An 18,281-nucleotide genomic window follows, 5' to 3' on the forward strand; every position below is an offset into this window, starting at 1 on the left:
ACAAGAAATACACATAACACATACTCTTTGAATTCATTCAAAATTATCACTTGAACTTGTAACATCATCTACTCACACACTTGTTGATGCTCCAATGTAATCAATTTTTCAGCAAGTATACTGAGTAGTAATACAACAATTGTCATGTTTGTAGGGATTTAAAATAATACACAACGTTTAAATTATTTTGATTTGAACAAAATAATGTTTGGGTTGCATGAAAAGTGGGAAAAACATATTTACATATAAAAGTTGAGTTCAATATAATAAAAGCGTGTAGAGGTTAAATTCCTGAAATATGGAGTCTAAGATCAATTAACTTCAATATGATCCCTCAATGATTACTTGAATGAATCACTTGCACTAAGATCAGGACTATATAAGCAACTATAGCCTTAGATTTAGTCCTAGTTGTTACCAATGAAAAACATTGGTATCTTGAAGATAATGATTTTGATGATGTTACAAAGTGAACACTAAGAAGACTTTTGTTGTATGAAAGTTTAAAAGCATTTTTGCATAAGAGAAGACATCAAGACCGAACGGTCACTCAGGATTTGAAGGTCGAACGACATATAATAGATAAAGGCCGAATGACATATAATAGATAAAGGTCGAACGACATATAATAAATAAAGGCCGAACACTGTTCATGGCTAAACATAGTTAGAAGACCGAACGGTACCTATATGTCAACAGTCGAACGATCATTATCAGTCAAAGACCGAACGGTATGTAGTAGAAGGCATGGCAGTGTATAGCAGTTCAAGACCGAACACAAGGTGAACACTGGCCGAACACAGTTCAGGACCGAACGAAGTTGAACATTGGCGAAACTCAGTAATATCGAACGATCACTAACACTGGCCGAACACAAGTTGAAGATCGAACTGTGTCAAACTCAAACCGAACGGCAAAACATAATTAGGGCTCAAACTGAACGGTAGAAGGAGGTGAAGAACTGGAACCAATCGGTTGAAGAATAAATATTCTAAATTATTCCATCTCTGCAGATAATCGATTATCACTTACAATAATCGATTATCACTGGCAATTGTAATGCGTCTTTTCAGTTTCGGACCAGTAGTATATATATACCTTTGCCAAACACTTTAGAATGTAACTTTTGCGAATTTGAGAATACATGAAATCTGAGGAAGTTCTCAAGTGCAAGTTCCTCCTTTTGTCAAGTCTTGTGAATAGGAGAAGCTCGCGCTTTGTGTGTCAAAGGTCAGAGCGGTTCTCTTCAAGTTGGTAGAGCTGTTGCTTCCGGTTTGTTTATCGAAGGAAGCTCTTTCGGTTCGTTTGTCGAAAGAAGGTTTTTGCTGCACTCTTTCGGTTCGTTTGTCGAAGGAAGGTGTTTTTGTTATTGTCATTTTCTATTCACTTTCATTGTCAGTGTGAAACTATTTTAGTGAAAAGGTTAATCATTATTCATAGTGATTAACGACTAGAAGTAGAATCTTTTGATTCGAACCAGGATAAAAATCATTTGTGTGATTTTTCTACTCCCTACACTCTTTATATTTTCTGCTCATCAACTGTTTGATAAAACGTTTAAGAGAAAATTAAAGGAACCATTTTTTAAATTGACCGAATAAGCTCTTCGCTTTTAAACAATTCGTATCGTACTCTGTTTTAATATTTTCGCTGCGCAAAATCGGTACCGATTGTTCCAACACTAGTATCTAAAAGGAGAAGGAGAATTAGTTAGACCCCAACTTAGAATCAATTCTCACTCTATCCCAAGCTAGTGAAAAAAGATGCTCATAAGTTCATTCAATAATAAACATAAACTAATTCACAAACATGTAACAAAAGCGTACTTTGATAAATAAAACAACACCAGTATAAGAGAGTTCCAATGGGTTACACTATAACCTCAACGCAAAAGGGATTTATCTTATCGTGATGGATTGAAACATTACAATGCTTTGAATGACCATCCCTCCCATGCTCTGCACAAACATTACAATGCTTTTAAAAAGTTTTCTACAAAGTCTCTAAAAAAAATTCTCTAAAAGAGAGGTGCAACTCTATTTTTATAAACTACCCAGGGTGGTGCTCAAAGTTCACTTGTGGCTCAACAGTAGAGGTTTTCCTTTTGTATAGGTTTGCTTTTGTGGCTCACCCTAATGATTTAATGCTCAGCTCCTAAGATAAATTCTTTGAGAAGGAGTCTTCATGACTCAGTAACAGGTTTTAGCACTCGAGGTTTCCTCTCCAAGGAATTTTCTCTTTACGGCTCAACCACAATTCTGCCACTTAGTCACGTCAATTACAGTTTGTCAAGATTTGCATTATTTCAATCAAATTTCTCTCTTTTTCCACTTTGACTCTCCTATGGTGCCTGAAACTGTAAAACAAACTAATTTGGAGGTGAATTTAACATAAACTTACAAAAATCAAAACAAGATAGTTATCTAAATTATCTTAAAATTCACTCAAACTAGACACTTATGAATACTAAATACGAACACAATAGAAACCCACATATAAAATTGCGAGAGAGGTAAACTATCAAGAAATTATAATTAATATAAAACATTGATGGTATTTAAACCTTAACTTTGATGAATACAAAATGTATTATGAAAGACTTGTACTTATGTTCCACTAAAAGCTAACATTTAACTCATTATAAGCTCTTTTAGTCTACAAACTTCAATCCCACACGTTAGTTTAAGTTTATTGCATAAATAATTTTTAAACTAGTACAATAACTTCTCTTAGTTTCTCATCACCCGATATCTTAATTTATGTAGTTCATGACATGAAGGGTGTCTTCTTTCAATAATGTGTTCTTGAACTTAATACTATAAATCATAAACTTATTTCACATATCATCTCATGTATGATTAGTCTCATCCAAGTTAACATAACATACTCAATTCAATTCATTCATATATGTGTTAAGGTATAAACGAGTTTTAATATGATAAAATGCAACTCTTGATAAGTAAATCATGACCAAGACACTCATATTTTAATAATGACAAACAATAGCATGTTTTGCGGTCTAAACAATTTACAGTAAAGCAAGTATTAGACAAAGTATAAAATAATGTAAAACATTAAATTATTAAAGATTAAACAAAGTTTTTAAAGATGGGACAAAGTGTTAGATACATATAGGTGATGAAAAAGTCTTCAACAAGACATATACAAAAGATTAAATGTGATCCCTTGAAGTTTTAGAAGAAGATGCAAACTACAAGTACTCGACATTAAACAAATCAAAATAATGTAAGAATGACTAGAAGTTATTAGTTGACCAAAAGCACATCCTAAGGATATTCTTACTTAGTGTACCAAACATAAGAGTTTACATGCTCAATATGTGTTGTCAAAATAGCAAAGAAGTAATAGAGAAAAAGATTTTTCTTTATATAATATTTTGAATGCTCTCAAAAGGTTTTTGCATAAAATCAAGCATAATTCTAAAAAGGCACTGACACAAGAATAAACCACAACAGGCAAGCCACAATAGTCCAATTTAGAATGTTTATCACATGAAGTGTATCCAGAAAAAAATATCAATGAAACAAACTTATGAAGTGAGATATACATAAACCACATGAAAAAGCAAGAGAGAATAAATGTTTCAAGTACTTAAAATGTTAGTGTGTATGATAAATGACTTAAAGAAAACTCACTTGCAAATTCTTCACATTGTAAAGTGAAACTATTGAACAAAAGACATTTATTGTACATCCTCTTAAAGAAAAAATTTGATTGTAAACTAACAACTTTCTATTGTTTACGTAAGAATGATTTTGTGTACTTATCTCAAAAGTATACTTATCTTGAAAATAATATATATAGTTGGTTATTAGTTCTTACATGTAATACACTAGTACAAAAATAACTTTTAATGATAACTTATTATGTTGGTTATAATCCACTCGACATCATAAGTGATGTGATGACAAAACTGTAAATGAGATAAATTTTATGTCAGTTATCACTAGAACTAGCATAAAAAGTTAGTATGACGGTAGTTTCGTAATAAAATAGAAGACTTTCTATGTCAATTTTAGAAATAATTAACATAAAAAGTTGGAGTAATGACAATTTTATAATAAAGTAAAAGACTTTTTATGTTGGATTATATCTAAAATCTACACAAAAAGTTAGGACGATAACAATTTTGTAATAAAATACAACTGTATGATATTTTTAATTTTAAAATCAATATTATGCCGGTGGAATCCTATATTCGACATAATATCTTAACATTTTATCTTCCCTTTTTCACGCAACACTCATTTCACTTTAGAGTTCTCTCCTCTCGTCTCGCTCTCACATTACCCAATTTTCGTCATTGTTGTGTTGGGTATCCAAGTGTGAGTCCAAGTCCCACATTGGATGGAAATGAGAAAGTAGAGCAATATATAAAGATAAAAGACCCATTAATTCATTGCCTTAAGGTTTTGGGTAAAGAGTGGTGTCGATCCCTTATATAATTGGCTCAGATGTTATTGGTGTTTGTGTAACCCACATGGTAACCTCCTCCTCGATAGACCCAACACGTTGTGCCTTGGTGTTGATGTCGTTGTCATGCCTTGGTGTTGCTCTTGTATTGTGTCTTGGTACTATCATATGTAAGCCCTTATGATCGTGCTATGTTTTTTTCTCTATTTTAGGGTTTTAGAAAAACATTGAGAAAGTGAGCTTTGAACCCTAAATCTTACATTACATTTTTTGATTTAAAAAATCTCAATCAGAAAACAAACTGTTTCGGTTGTAGGGACTGAGTCGTATAATACCTCCACGTCTTTCTCTTTCAGTCTCTCGGCCATCTGGTCTCGCTTCTTACTCTTCGTTTTACTCCTCTGCGTGCGGGTGGGAGACCTGCGAAAGATTCTCCGATGCCAAAGTCAGTTTGAGAACAATGGCGTTTTCAATAAAACAGTAATAAATATGCAGTAAATGCCCCTTTCTACCACTCACCTTTGACCTGTATTTATAGTTTTTGTTATGGGCTTGGGATTAGTGAAAAGTTAATCACGGCCCAACTTTGGCCCAATAGCTTTTAGCAGCTACTTACCTTAATCTTAATCCTAATCTGGTCAATTGGTAGTAGGGCCGGCCGGCCTCCTGATATTTGGTCTTACAGCCGGCCGGCTCATATGAGTTGATGTTCGTCCGGACGACGAGCGACAAAGTCGCGTGATTGGATAATCATGGCCATACGGACGTCTGGTCCATACGCTGTCCGACCCCTCCGGATGACGAGTGGCGAAGTCGCGTAATTGGGTGGTCGTTGGTCATACGGACGTCCGGTCTATGCGCATCCCGGTCCCTACTGGTACACAAACAAAAGTTAAATCCAATCAAAATGTAAGTGTTTGTAGTAAGGATTTCATGGTGAAAGGCGAGTACGAGGAGCACTCACGATAGTTCGTAGGAATGTCAAACAAAATGATTTAGATGCGAGCTTCAACGAAGATGATCAAGAATATGACAAACTCTAATGCTAGTGAGCTTGTAGCAACTTCAAGTAGAAGAGGAACATCCCGTTACTGAGGCGAAGGAAGAAGTCTACCATTCGGCATGTGAACTTTTTATGTCCATTCTCCATGACCAACATAAAACTTTTTCAATACCACTTAGTATAAATGTTTTTTAACTGCCATAAGAAAAACAACTCCCTGACATTAATGATACTTTTATTTTTCTAACACTATATATGGTATGTGGTTTAGTTTTGTTTAATATTTGATAATAGTATTTTAAATAAGGTTGTTTAACTTTCTTTTCTTACTTAATAGGTATTTTATGACACTAGTACAATAAAGAGAAAAGGCACCGGTTGTTTATGTTTATAGAAATCGATTCTACAACTGAGGCATATGTGGGCGAGGTAAAAAGGTTAAGCTTTATGCCTCGGTCATTGACCGAGATAAAATGAGACAAGAATATGCCTCAGTTCTTAGATAACCGAGGCAGTAGCGTGTATTTTTTTTCAGACTTTATTCTCGGTTCATTCATTCTCATTCACTCTGTCACAAATCTAAAACAAACAAGAAATCTATAACAAGAATCAAACAAGATTACATACTCAGAAGTCAAAATTACAATATTACAACATTACAACATCCAATGTCAAAATTCTCTCAGAGAAGCAGCAAAATTACATACTCAGAAGCAATATTACAACAACAGAAGAAACTCAGAGATGAAACAGAAAGCCAAAGAAGCAAAATGCGTGTCACACAGCAAAGGGCATACCCAAATTTCTTCCTCTTCGCACAGCCAAGTTTCTCTCTTCTTCCCCCAACGGCGTGGTCAGAGGTCCAAAGGTTTGTAAAATAAAAAAGCCTCAGATTTACCGTGTGAGCTTTTGCTCCTCCAAACCCCAACCGTCGCAGGCCCACCGTCCCTCCACCTCCTGCCCTGCCACCCCGACGAAGCCTTCACCGGCTTCTGTCCCGCATGCCTCTGCAAACGCCTCGCCCTCCTGGACCCCAACAAAAACAACAGCCTCACCACTACTCGCAAACCTCAATCCACTGCCGCCGTTGCCGCCCTTAAAGCCCTCTTCCGCCCTAGAAACCCTAGAAGAAAAAGGAAACTTATTCTGGACCGATTGATCGGTGTAAATCACACTACAAAAAAGTAGGGCATTACCGAAGGCCAGAAGCCCTCGGAAAATGCCAAAAGCCGTCGATAATGGATGTTTACCGAAGGCCTATCGACGGCCAAAAATCCTTCGGTAAATCCCTTGTCGCTAACCATTACCGAGGGCTTTCGCCCTTCGGTAATTACCGAGGGCCATAAGCCTTCGGTAATTACCGAAGGGCGAAAGCCCTCGGAAATTACCGAAGGGCGAAAGCCTTCGGTAATTACCGAAGGGCGAAAGCCTTCGGTAATTACCGAAGGGCGAAAGCCTTCGATAATGGGCAGACGAGGGCATTTACCGAAGGGCAAAAGCCTTCGGTAAAATGCAGAGCAGGTTTCAGAGAAATGGTTTTCCCTCTGCAACCCAGACCTGTATAACAAATTTCATTTACAAACAGACCTGCATAACAGTTTTCAAACACATACAAAGATGCATAATGTGCATTTCAAAGATCCAAACAATGATCAATATCCAAGGCACATCAAATAATCCACAGGACATCCATTAATGTATTTATAGTTCAAACATAAAACAATGTAACACAAGGATGTTGTAACATCCAAAGTCTGTAAGTACATCTAACATTGAAATGATATCAACTCAAAATGTTCTAATATCCAAATGTTTGTCTAACAAGTAATAAGAAAATGAAACCTAATAATGTACATAACTATCATCAGAATGATTTTCATCATCCTGCTCCTCTATTGATGGCTGGACTGGTGTGGGTTGGACTGATGAGGGTTGGACTGAAGTGGGCTGCTGAGTGGCAGCAGGTGATGAGGAAGGTCGTGATTGGGTGGGAGGGATATTTTGTACGTCCTGTGAGGTTTGAGGCAAGACAGTCATGACCAGGGCCTTCAAATTTGTAAACTCTGCTCTGAGATCAGTGAGCTCCTGGTCACGTTCATGGAGTTCCCGCCTGAGTTGAAGAACCTCGTCAGGAGTACTGGTGGAAGAAGAAGGCTGGTGCTTCAGAGTACCTCCTCTGGATGCTGTATAGTTTGCAGCAAGCTGTCCCGCACCATAGACTCGTCCCTTTTTCTTCCCACCAACGGTGTCGATCCAGCACTGCGTCCTACGGATGTCATCATCTGCATTACTGGCATCATCCGGTGTAGGAGCTGACTCATGTTCAGATCTAACCTGTGAAAGTCTCGTAGAAAAGTCTTCCTGTTGAAACATTAAAAGCAATGTCAAGGAACGATAGTATAACATAAATGAACAATTACTAATAGTGTTATTTGCTTACATGAGTCTTCCGAGATCTTTCATCAACAAATTGATCAGTTCCCTTCCGAACATGAGTCTGTGCAAAGACCTCATCAACATGGACCGCCCGTCCTAGAGCCTGTGCCTGTAACATAATTAAGAATTACAAGCGTACATATGAAATACAATATACATAACTTATTTATGAAAGAAAAAGTTATGTAATGAGATTATACCATACGAATGGCATGCTCATGAATGGTGATCGACCCACCAGTATGCAGGGTGCCACCCCTTTCAGACGCTCTGTTCCGCTGGGCTTTGGCACACTTATTGCGGAACTCTACTGTATTCCAATGGGCCAGTAAAGAGTTCCAAATGTGCTAATATATACGAACGTACAATATATACATCAACATACAACATACAATATATACGAACGTACAATATATACATCAACATACAACATATAGATGAACATTCACTGATGGTCTAAATGCAGGTTTGCACTTTTAGTGTATTTGAGATACTAGTTTTAGGTTCTAAGTTGTCAAAATTTTAGTTTAAGCTACTACTTTTACCTATATCTTTTACTGTGAGTTCTTAAATAGGTAGGTTCTACCATTCTTAACTTGTTAGGATAGTTTATTGTAGTATATTTTCCTACTTTACTGCACTTTGCAAATTGTGAAAATTTTTTTGGAGGTTTGAGTAGTATTTTGAGCTTTTTCATCTACTTCTTTGCATAACACGCTGCATTAGCTGTGGAAGATGCATCAAGGACATTTATGAAGAGACATTTTATTTGGAGGCTCTTTGTTTTAATTATTTTGATCAGTTCCTGCATTGTCAAGTGGAAGGGGACAAAGAAGCTACATTGTCCAGTGGAAGGGGAAAAAGAAGCTACACTTGTCATTTTCGTGCTTGTGTGATTCTGTGCTATTTTTCAGTTTAAACAAGTCATATTTGTTGTTATAAAACTGTTAGAACATTCCAATTGAATTCAGATTCATCTGTGTGCAAAATAGTATGTTCAAACCTCCATTTTGAGTGAAATTAGCAAGTAGAAGGGTGAATCTGTTATACAGTTTGGTTTTGAACCCAATTAGAGTTCAAAAAAGTTTAAATTCATGAATTAAAGCAGTTGAAAGTGTTACCAAAGTGTCAGAATCACTTGTGCACGAATTCACTTTTAAAACCATCAATCTTGAGTCAATTTTTGGTGCAGAGTTGAAAATTGAGGTACTGTTTTGATGAAGTTGCTTTAAAATTCAATTTCGGTTGCAGCAAGACCTGGTTCAGTGATTTAAAATAGAACTAAATGATTAAAAGAAGTAAAGCAAAGTGTTAAAAAGGATTCTTAACTTTGCTTGTCATATCAAAAAGTTTGAACAGTTAATTCCACAAGCATTTCTTAACTTTGCTTGTCAGGAAAAAACAGAACAGAAGCTATTAAATTTGTTGTTTTCTGTAGTTATGTTTAAATACATATAGGTTCTGGTCTAGTCATAACAAAACTAGACTGTAGATATCAGTAATGTAGGATACTGATTGTTTAAGAACCATTTTAATCTGCATTTCAATCTGCAGACTTGGTTTCAATCTGCATTTCTATTTTTTTGGTCTTCTATAATTTGTTCTGGATCCATTCCTAAGGTCTATTTGTGTGCCTCCTTCATTTCTACACCCTTTTTTATTGCTTTAAACATCTGAACCTAAATCTTGTTATGTGTTGTATTCAAACAACCATTTTGGAAACATTGTAAACTTTTTATAATGTAAAGTTTAATAATTTTTGGGAATTTTTGTTCATATCTCATATCTCATCTTTAATTTTCTCTGTTATCTCTTTTTTATTTTGCTCAATTACCAAGAGAAATGAAACAGCCAAGATTAGAATGGAAAAGTAGAAACTCTACTCTTCTTTTGTTGAAAAAACTAATTTGTATTAGTAAACAAGGCATAGTAGGAGGCTTACGTTCCATAATGGCTGCTCATAGTGGAAGATTTCACTCACACTCATACAAAACTCAATGTATACAGTATCATAAACTCCATTCAACATAACTTAACATTCAAAGTGGACATTCACAACATTTTATAACAACATCAAATTCATGAAACAAGAATGAAAATAACATATCACATATAATCATGCAATTTTAGTTTAGGTGACCATACCTTCGCCTTTGTTATCCTTTCCTGCTCAAGTCTTCTTTGTAGACTCCCTTCCTCCCCTTCTGGCCCAAATTGCTTTAAAAACTCACCTAAGACATCAAATAGAAGTGTATTTAAGGTTATTCATTAGATATTGTTCCATTAATTTAATAACCATAGCAACAGTTTAAGCATTACCTAATAGTATCCAAAAAGGTATTTAAACACACAGCTCAATGTTCAAGCAACTTTGTTTGATGATTTTATTTGTGTTTAAACTCTAAAATGAGTTATAAACAGCTTGCAGCTCAAAATCAATACTCCACTTCCATTTTAATTCAAAAAGTGATGGTTTAGAAAGAAAATTTTCATATAACTTTCAAAATCTACATCTTTCTTTCTTGTTATTCCTATTCCCATTTAACTAAACCAATTCAAAATAACTTGCTTTTCATTTTATTTTGACTTTCCAATAATATTAAGGAAAACTTGTCCCAGTTTATTAATCCAAAAGCCAGTAAAGAACATACCTCAATGCGTCTCCCAATAGCCTCCCTTGACAACGACAGCCGCCCTCACGTCACGGGAGCACCCTCCTCTCTACGCCTTCGCAGACCTCGTAATGTTAACGGACCACCCTCTTAACGGCAATGCCAATGCACTGCTGGAACACCACTGAACCCTACCCACACAATCTAACCGGACATACGGGAAAGGGAGAGGGAGAGGAAGACAAACTTGGGCGACGACAATGGGAAGCACAAATTGGGGACAAGAACGGATAGGGAGGGGATGAGGGAGCACAACACAGAGTTTACCTTTTACAAAATTGGGCGCGAGAACAGAGAGGGAATAGGGTGTTGTCTTACGAAATTAGGAACGACCTATGCCAATACGCCCAATTACTCAGTTTAAGGGGTCGAGCCTCTTACCGAAGGCCCCAAACCCCTCGGTAATGCTCTTTTGACCTTCGGTAAATTCATTTCACCATGTCCCTCGGTAATGCTCATTTTGACCGTCGAAAAACTTTATTTACCGACGGTCCCTAGGCCTTCGGTAATTAACCTTCGGTAATAAGCAAAAATCTTGTAGTGTCAAAGTTTAATCGGTGGAAAAAGTTTCTAACGATGAAAACAAGGTTTTAATCGGTGGAATCGAAGGGAAATGGTGAAAAGGAGAAGAAACCCTAACGGAGGGTTTAGATCTATGAATATTTCGATGGAAAATGAAGGATACAAGAAATGGAGATGATTCTGTGAGTGTAGAAGGCTTACTGTGACGATGAAAGGCTTGCGATGAGGAGATCCCTCTCTCGAGTACCATGGAACGGCGGCGACCGACGGCATGGTTGAACGGAAGCTTGCGGCAAGGGTTGAACGGCGGCTTGCGGCGTGCCCTGATGTTGGGGTTTGGTGGAGAAGAGAAACTAGAGGCGAGGGAGGCAAATGAGAGTGCGAGAGAGAAATTTGCTCTTTTGATTTTAACCTAACGTATTACCTCAGTCAAATTTAAACCGGTGCCTAAACCCTTTCAATTACAAAACCGGTGCCTAAACCCTTTTAGTCACAAAACCGGTGCCTAAATCATTTAAACTTTATATTATATGCTTCGGTTTGGCTTTTTACTCGAGACAGTAACATCTATAAGCACCGGTTAATATATAACCGAGACATATAACCACTAAATATTTACGAAAATACCACCGCGTTTTTATATGCTTCGGTTTCAGTAAAACCGAGGTGTATATAACGCGTTAAAAAAGACTTTTTTTTACTAGTGTGAGCTCTTGTTCCTCTAGGATAACAAATCTTCCTCTTCCTTTTTATAATTTCTTCGTTATTTCCTCTTTATTTTTATTTGGAGAACAAAACCTTGGTTAAAGCCATGAAATCATTCTCTTACATTATAGATGTAAGGTAATGTTGCCAACAATAACGACCCTTTCTTAGAATCTTTCTTGCGGGAAGTTTTGCAGCAAAGGCTTGTCCTTCTTTTAGGTAAATGCTTTGGTCATTGAATTTGTTGGCAATTGAAAAATTGATCACAGTTATGGCATGCTTTCTTTCTCACACATTCCATGCTTTGTGTAGGTCACCAAGACAATGAGTAACTTGTATCATATCAATACTCTTATTAAATATATTTCATCCATCTTAAGCTATTTACATAGTTTCGTTTTGAACAGATTAATGAGGTTGTCTTTTCAAACTTGAAAGATGGTAATAAAATTAAATCAAATTGATTTTGACGACATTCAAGAATATATAAACATGTGCATAAGTTATTGCTATGTTCAAATTCTAGCACTGGAGGGTGGCCAAGTGTCACAATTTCAACTGACAAAAGCGCATATCTTCCCTACCCACAAATTTTTCCATCATACTTTCTTAGACTACGGCTTTATCGCTCTGTTAAAAAATGTCATGCTTAGTAAAAATAAAATTATGACAACTTTTAATACTCTTAAAATTTAAATGAAAATGAAAATTTTCTTAGTTGTTTAATATTTATTTTATACTTTAATAAATACTATCTAGTCTTTTAACATTATATTAAGTTAAAAAAATAATTTATTTCCTACGAAATATTTAAATACATATTTTTAATATATTTTTGTATGAATTTTAATAAATTAAAATTAAGTCTATGATATTTTAGTCATTGATTAACAATTTAATAAAACATTAAAACATTAAAACATTTATTTCAATTTCACTTCCTAAAACCTATTATTGTTTGAAGTATTTAATAATATATTTATTAAAATTAAGAAAGAGATAGATACATTTAATTGACTATCAAACAAATACTATTGATTTGTTGATTTGGACTGATCACAATATTAAACGTTTTCATCTTAATCTTTATGTATACCTTTAACATAATATACACAAGATAAATTTCTATAAGATCGGTGCATTAAAAATTAAACTCAAACTAATTTTCTAAAAAAAAATTATGTTTAACATATGATTATCCTTTCTTAAAAAAAGACATAAAATTCTTTCCAAAATAAAAAGTCTTAAATAAACATTAACTTTAACAGAATATGATTTTTTTAACTACACGTGATATTTTAAAACTAAACGGAAGCGAAAAGTTATTATAATTTTTTTTGTTACAGTTGCGATATTAGACGGTGTTAAGAGAAACCATTAAAAGCGCACACGATTGATTGACTGTGTATATCAGTTTATTGTCTCAATTCGACAATTACATTTTCATCCTTGGATTTTGGTCAATATTTTAAAAGAAAGCGCTTAAATAAATAAAAAATTAATCATTACCCAAAATTCATTTTTCCATGATTATCATAATTATTACTTGAAAAATAAAAGGGTAGGTAGGTAGGAGTATCAGAAAAAAAAAGATATTTTAAATCGGGGAAAAGAGTAACTTTCAAAATATGCTGCAAAGTGGCCCACAGTATATTTATGCATGGATATAACTGCCAATTTATAAAGTCCAATCCTCCCCTTCTGGATAAAGTTAAGTTATATTAAATATTAAAGTGAAAAATAAAAATACACTACAAAAGAAGGAATTTACCAATACACCCATTCCTTTCAACCCAACACAGTTTTTACGGTCCACCTCATTCACACTGGAAAAAAACCTCATGTTGGCAAGGCTAACCTCACCCCTACTCCTCCTCCTTCTCATGTGAACCCAAAATTAGCATCATTATTTTCATAACCCTAAATATCCCATTCCAACAACACAAAACCCAAAATAATACAAATAAAAATAATAAAAAGACAAGAACAAATTACGATAATCACAAAACACATTGAACCCCAACCCTCGATCTTACTATATCACTCCAATCTTCGCTTCTTCACATCAGAGATTTCAGCGACCTTGCTTTCACAGGCTTCCTCGTTCTCTTCTTCCCACTATCGTCCTCCACCACCATCTCTTCTTCGTCATCATCATCATCCTCCACATAATCAATAATCCCCTCATTATCCATCTCAGAAACCGACCCACCACCAACTTCACCGCCACCCGCATTATCATCACCGCCACCACCCGACTCCGCCATCGTCGAATTCTCAGTCCCAACCGCATTATTCTTGCTACCTTCCCCGTTCCTCTCGCCCCTTCGTTTCCTCCACGATGGTCCGAACCCAGAATAGTAGTAGAATTCATACGGGTTCGAGCTGGCCGCAGCCGTTCCCGCCGCCTTCTTCCCCGCGCCCCGAGTCTTCACTCGGCGAGTCCCACCTTGCGATTTCTTACTGGTGTAGGAAGCCAGCACAGACAAAGACAAATGCTGCTCGCAGAATGATTGCCCTTGCTTGGCTTCATTCTTACATGCCCAACCCTTCTCGTCAATCCCTTGGCAAGGGTTCAACACAGTGGCGTCGAGCCGCGCCACCACCTTATCATTATCATCATCGTCGTCAACCACCGAGGCGCGTTCCGTTTTCATGGAGGAGACGCTGTGACGACGACCACGATAACAACGATAACGATAAAAATAATAACAATAACACCACCCGGATAACCATATGCATGAGAACGATAAACAAAAGGAGAATAATAAATAATTGGAAAGAAAATCTAGAGAATTTGAGTTTGTGTAAGAAAAAAAAAACCCTAACTCGGTGGGGATTACGTGCGTACCTCTGAACGGCGGCGAAGGAATGGGCATTGTCGTTTGGCGCGGTGGCGTGGTCGAACTGGAGAGAATGAAGAAAGGGGAATGGTGAAAAAGGAGGGAGAGATAGAGATAAACCTAATTGGGAGTTAGAAGCGAAGAAGAAAAGGAGGAGAATTTAGCGTGTGTGAAGAAAGGGGAACCCTAAGAAATGGAAGAAGAGGAAAACCCTAAAAGAGAATAGATCTAAACGGAGAGGGAAAAAGGAGGAAAAGGAATGGAAGGAAGAGATTGGAAGAGGAAGTAACTAACCTGGAAGGAGTCATACTGAAAGGGGATGACATCCCATGGCGACTGGTTCAGCTGGCACACGTGCGTCTCCACCGGAACGGAACCACCTTCTACACTGCACGACGACGAGAACAGAAGAGGGGAAAGCTTCGCGTTCTTGCGGATCCTCATCACCCAGATTTTCTCTCACTCCGATAGATACCTTTACGATACACACATATATGGATTCTCTGCAATCTCAGAGGAATGGAATGACCATCGAACACTGCTTCTTTCTCTTCTCTTCTCTTCTCTCACAGATCTCACTCTCTCCCTCACCTCCACGATAATCAGGGTTTTTCCTTCGTCTTGCTTCCCCTTCCATTCATATGTTTCTGTTTCTTTTTCCCTCTTACCATTTTACCCTTAGGTTTTTTCCTTATTTACTTCCCCAAAGCAACCCCTGCCGCTACCCACAACCACGTCACTCTTCGTTGTCCAAACCCTATTTATTTATTTCTTTTTCAGGATTCATCACCTACACACACTCCCACCGTTATATCCCCTGCATCCCCAACCGTCCACCCTCATCAAAAACAAAATGTCCATAGACTGCATACATATACGTGTTCCTTTACCATAGCATTAACAGTGAAAAAAATAAATGTTTTAATATATAGATAATTTTTCTTGTGATTTTCTCTGTATGTGGTAGGGGAGTTAGAAATGAAGGCGCGTATGTTAGACGCAGGAAATCATGTAGGAGTGGCCAACAGGAGTGGCCCACAGGAAAATTGGCTGGACCATTGTACTTGATTGGGTCCCATTTCAGCCTGAAAGATGAACAGTTCTGATGATAAAAAAAAAACGGAACTAATAGAGTTAAGCTGCATGAAAAGTTTAAACTTTGGGGTATCTGATACCAAAAACAAAACACCTTCATCTTTGCCATTGCAACACCACATACGTGGCACAAAACCTCAGCCCTTGCCCACACAATTATAGAACATGTCTTTTATCGCCATTTTCCTCTTTCCTTTCTCATTTAATCAATTTCTTTTTCATTTTTTCTTTTTCCAAAAAATTTAAAACAGTTGGTGAATTTATTCAAACCACAATGGTCTCTCAATTCAGAGTGTAATCAAAGCTTTCACCTTTTAGCATGCCCAAATGCAATATTAAAAGAATTGGAACTAAATAAATAAATAATTTACAAATAATTATAAAAAAGGACCATTTTTCGGTTCTCTGTCTCTGGAGTACTATTTATTATATACGAGCTGTGTGATCCGAGCCATTGCAAGTGTATGGCATTATATGTATATATCTGATCCTTTTTTCTGTAAAAATGACTAAACATAAACACTAGTTTGTGGGGCACACGAGATGAAAAGAGTTGCAGCCAATTTGTGCAGCAGGTGTGGGTAAAGACTAAAAAGAGTAATATAATAGAAAGCACACACTTTTTTTAATCTCTTTTTCTGTCTCTCTTTTCTTCCTCAGTCTCCCCCAATAATTAAAAAACAAAAAACAAATTCTATAACTCTACTTCTTCCAACCAGCCTTCTACGTGTCTGCATCATACAACATCTTACTTCATCATATACATTCTTTTTTCTCATACCTACAAAATGTTTCCTTTTAATATCAGAATAGTATATTTGGCTTAGTTCATAAAGTGATTTTTAACAATCATGACGATAACATTTGGAAAGAGATCCGTATACCAAAAAAATATACATGCTTTATTTCAGAAACAACAAAGAAATTCCATTATCCAAAATAAAAACACGACAACTCTTCCACGTACAAGTTCATATGTGTGCAACCTTATATATAATTACCTCAGATCTTTATTTTGAGAGATTATAGGTTTGTCACTGCAAATATTTCATTTTAACTATATTTAGTAATCAAAATTAAACCTTAATCAAATTAATCTTAACCTGACTAAGGTTTGCTATTCTCAAGAAAATAAGGAATTAAGAACAGTACTTCTTAACACGTCTTACAGTATAAGATTCACTTGAATTTGTTTTCTGTTTCTTATTATGGTTCTGCATGTCAACACTGAAGATGCAGAGGTTGGTTTTTGGTCTATGTAATTGCACAGAGATGTCCCTGTCTGTTTTTTAGTTCTCGTTTTTTGCTATATATATAACTTCTGCCATGGTGCTGCCTGATCTCACTATTTATCCATCTAAAGAAACAGGGTTTCTTCTCTGTTTGTTTTATTTTGACCATAATTTACATGCGCAGAATAGGATATGCTCTTTTACTTTCTCTTCCTATATATTAGGAACCTAATCAGGTGGAGACTTCCACAATTTCCCAGGTACAATTTTCATTTTTTGCACATTTTCTTGTACTGATGATGGTGATAATAATGATGTTCTAGAGAAAACACGAAAGCTGTTCACTTCAGCAGTCGGCACTATTTCTAGGATCTCATGAACTTCCTGGCAGCAGATAACATCCACAGAAACACCAAGAATTCCATAAATTCCACTTCTGTTGTTTCTGTTTATAGCTGTAGAAAATACTATGCAAGAATAGAAAAAACAGAGTTTTATGTGGGTGCTAGTTTACCATACAGATTAAATATAAGTTGAGAAATTGTGGATAGTAAAAAGAATAACCAAAGCTGAACAAGAAAATTATAGGTAAATATACATATATAGTTATTCTAAGCTCAGAAAATTTCTCTATTTGCTATTGTTTGTATGTAAATGTGTTTTCATTCTCTTGTTTCCTTGTCCCAGTTGCAACAGAGATAACACAAAAAACACGCTCTGTGTTATCTTATTCAGGAGCAATGATGGACGATGGAATATGAAGGTTCAAAATAAACAATTTCAAACCCTAAGTACGATATACAACAAAAAAACATAAGGAAATAATGTGCTTCAACTTTAACCCTAAACTTAGATAACCCATACAAAAAACACATGTTATAAGCAAAACATATGTTTGAATATAAAGAGATAAACACAATGGATTATAAGTAATGAATAGAGGTGGATAAAATAAGATGCTTTGTTAAAAAAGAAGAGTACTGGGTGTCAGATAGGTTGGTAACAAGAGGCTGTGGTTATTAATATATTTCTCACACAAACTGGTGTTTGATGCTTGTATCTGTGAACAATTTGTATATTTTTTACACTATCTGCTTGTGATGTATAATGATGAGTGAAAGGAATACATAATCACAATTATCGGTACTTTTTATCATGTAAAGTTGTAACAAGAAGAAGTTCATTTGCATTAGCCAGAAACTGCTAGATATTGTAGCAACCAAGGAGAGTTTGAAGTGCATTTTTTAACATATTTTGTAGCAACCAAAATCTGAGACAAAAACTTTCTTCTTTTATTAACCCCACTTACCAAATGGATGCAAAAGTAACAGGGCAATGG

The 18,281-nt window shown here is 35.9% G+C and overlaps 2 protein-coding genes across 2 annotated transcripts; both read right to left on the reverse strand.

Annotated features, from left to right (window-relative positions):
* Positions 1–7,117: 7,117 nt before the first annotated feature.
* On the reverse strand, positions 7,118–11,340 carry LOC128193863 (uncharacterized). The gene is made up of 4 exons (XM_052868050.1): positions 11,269–11,340; positions 8,074–8,220; positions 7,878–7,982; positions 7,118–7,798 (listed from the first exon to the last, which is right to left on the reverse strand). Exons 1-4 carry the CDS (start codon positions 11,338–11,340, stop codon positions 7,280–7,282), a joined length of 843 nt encoding a protein of 280 aa, XP_052724010.1. The 3' UTR covers positions 7,118–7,279.
* Positions 11,341–13,478: 2,138 nt separating this feature from the next.
* Positions 13,479–15,306, reverse strand: LOC108321586 (uncharacterized). The gene is made up of 3 exons (XM_017553384.2): positions 14,910–15,306; positions 14,624–14,679; positions 13,479–14,439 (listed from the first exon to the last, which is right to left on the reverse strand). The coding sequence occupies exons 1-3, from the start codon at positions 15,057–15,059 to the stop codon at positions 13,833–13,835; spliced, it is 813 nt and encodes a 270-aa protein (XP_017408873.1). The 5' UTR covers positions 15,060–15,306; the 3' UTR covers positions 13,479–13,832.
* Positions 15,307–18,281: the final 2,975 nt, after the last annotated feature.

The sequence above is a fragment of the Vigna angularis genome, chromosome 9 (genome assembly GCF_016808095.1).
Source record: "Vigna angularis cultivar LongXiaoDou No.4 chromosome 9, ASM1680809v1, whole genome shotgun sequence".
Classification (NCBI taxonomy): domain Eukaryota; kingdom Viridiplantae; phylum Streptophyta; class Magnoliopsida; order Fabales; family Fabaceae; genus Vigna; species Vigna angularis.

Excerpts from the sequence above, each read along its gene's own strand:
- LOC108321586 (XM_017553384.2), bottom strand. The coding sequence starts at position 15,059 with ATGAGGATCCGCAAGAACGCGAAGCTTTCCCCTCTTCTGTTCTCGTCG. Across the intron at positions 14,680-14,909 it reads TTCAGTATGACTCCTTCCAG|TTCGACCACGCCACCGCGCC; the intron begins GTTAGTTACTTC and ends CATTCTCTCCAG. Across the intron at positions 14,440-14,623 it reads TCCTTCGCCGCCGTTCAGAG|CGTCTCCTCCATGAAAACGG; the intron begins GTACGCACGTAA and ends TCGTCGTCACAG.
- LOC128193863 (XM_052868050.1), bottom strand. The coding sequence starts at position 11,340 with ATGCCGTCGGTCGCCGCCGTTCCATGGTACTCGAGAGAGGGATCTCCT. Across the intron at positions 7,983-8,073 it reads ATGAGCATGCCATTCGTATG|GCACAGGCTCTAGGACGGGC; the intron begins GTATAATCTCAT and ends ATTATGTTACAG. Across the intron at positions 7,799-7,877 it reads AAAGATCTCGGAAGACTCAT|GAAGACTTTTCTACGAGACT; the intron begins GTAAGCAAATAA and ends ATGTTTCAACAG.